General features: G+C 47.1%; 1 protein-coding gene across 1 annotated transcript; it reads left to right on the top strand.

Annotated features, from left to right (window-relative positions):
- Positions 1-112: 112 nt before the first annotated feature.
- Positions 113-1276, top strand: EDARADD (EDAR associated death domain; the record flags this gene model as incomplete). The annotated part of the gene is made up of 1 exon (XM_003803475.3): positions 113-1276. A coding segment is annotated over one exon (408 nt), but the record flags the coding sequence as incomplete, so codon positions are not given.
- Positions 1277-1564: the final 288 nt, after the last annotated feature.

Genomic DNA, 1564 nt, shown 5'->3' with positions numbered 1-1564 from the left:
AAAAAAAAAAAGATAGGCCGTGATAAACTCAGACTGAATAAATGCTGTTGGCTGCTTAGCGGGAAAATAACGGGTAGGAAATGAACGCATGCGCGAAGCCTCCCGTTGACGGTGCACCGTCCTGTTTCCCCCCGTAGATATCGGCAAGGACGATTCCTGCAAAGAAAACTGTACTTGTTCCTCTTGCTCTCTGCGGGCTCCCGCCATAAGTGACTTGCTCAATGACCAGGACTTATTAGATGTGATCAGGATAAAGCTGGATCCCTGTCACCCAACAGTAAAAAACTGGAGGAATTTTGCCAGCAAGTGGGGCATGCCCTACGACGAACTGTGTTTCCTGGAGCAGAGGCCGCAGAGCCCCACCGTGGAGTTCCTGCTGCGCAACAGTCAGAGGACAGTGGGTCAGCTGATGGAGCTGTGCAGGCTGTACCACAGGGCTGACGTGGAGAAGGTTCTGCGCAGGTGGGTGGAGGAGGAGTGGCCCAAGAGGGCGCGTGAAGACCACTCCAGGCACTTCTAGAGCTCCCCTGCCTTCATCAGGCTCTCTGGACATTGAAACAACCACAGGTTAAGGAGGAATGTGAATCTGTGCTAAGAGTTTAGGATAAGGACACGGAATGGTGGACGCTGGTTTTCCCCAAAGCTAGTGGTCTTGCTGGGGGTACGTTTAATGGTGGTGGTGGATGTTTGTTTGTTTTTGCACATCTGTTTTAATTTAATATTTGAATCTAGAATTGGGGGAAATATTCTGTAGGCTCATATAGCAGCCAAAGCCTACGATCAGAATGGATACACTCCATAAAAATAAAATTATCCTCTCCCTTAAACACCGAGGAAGATTCCAGTGGGACCTTAGACTGTTCAAGGTCCCAGACACACATACATCACCACAGGTAAGACCTTTCATAATCGGCGGCAGTCACATGGCTTGGAAGAAGATGACAGGGAGAAATTACCCTGTTCTTCTGGTTTGTTATTTTTTTATAAAGTACTCGAGTGAATTAACAGGATGCTGTTACTGGGTGGTGATACCCTTTAGAACGTGTGTGCCATTTTTTTTACTCAAATACTTGTTATAACCTGTGGGCTACAATGTCATTTGCTTAAGTCTTTTTAAAAGAAATACAAAAACGTATGGTTATTGGGAGCACAGAGTCAGGAACTACTTAGGATACCCAAGGCTGTGGGAGTGATGTTTGACAAAGGGAATTCTCAAAACGCCCTTTTGTTATCTGTGACCTTTTTTTTTTTTTAAGAGACAGAGTCTCAAGTTGTTGCCCTGGGTAGAGTGCCATGGCATCACAGCTCACAGCAACCTCAAACTTTTGGGCTTAAGCGATTCTCTTGCTTTAGCCTCCCAAATAGCTGGGATACAGGCGCCTGCCACAATGCCTGGCTATTTTTTGGTTGTAGTTGCCATTGGACTGGATTCGAACCCGCCAGCTCTGGTGTATGTGGCTGGCACCCTAGCCACTTGAGCTACAGGCACTGAACCACCCATGACTTTTTTTTTTTTTGAGACGGAGCCTCAAGCTATCCGCCTGGGTAGAATGCCATGGCATCA

The sequence above is a fragment of the Otolemur garnettii genome, unplaced genomic scaffold, assembly GCF_000181295.1.
Source record: "Otolemur garnettii isolate 467f Iridium unplaced genomic scaffold, OtoGar3 scaffold00312, whole genome shotgun sequence".
Lineage (NCBI taxonomy): Eukaryota > Metazoa > Chordata > Mammalia > Primates > Galagidae > Otolemur > Otolemur garnettii.
This window is presented reverse-complemented; position numbering and strand designations above follow the sequence as displayed.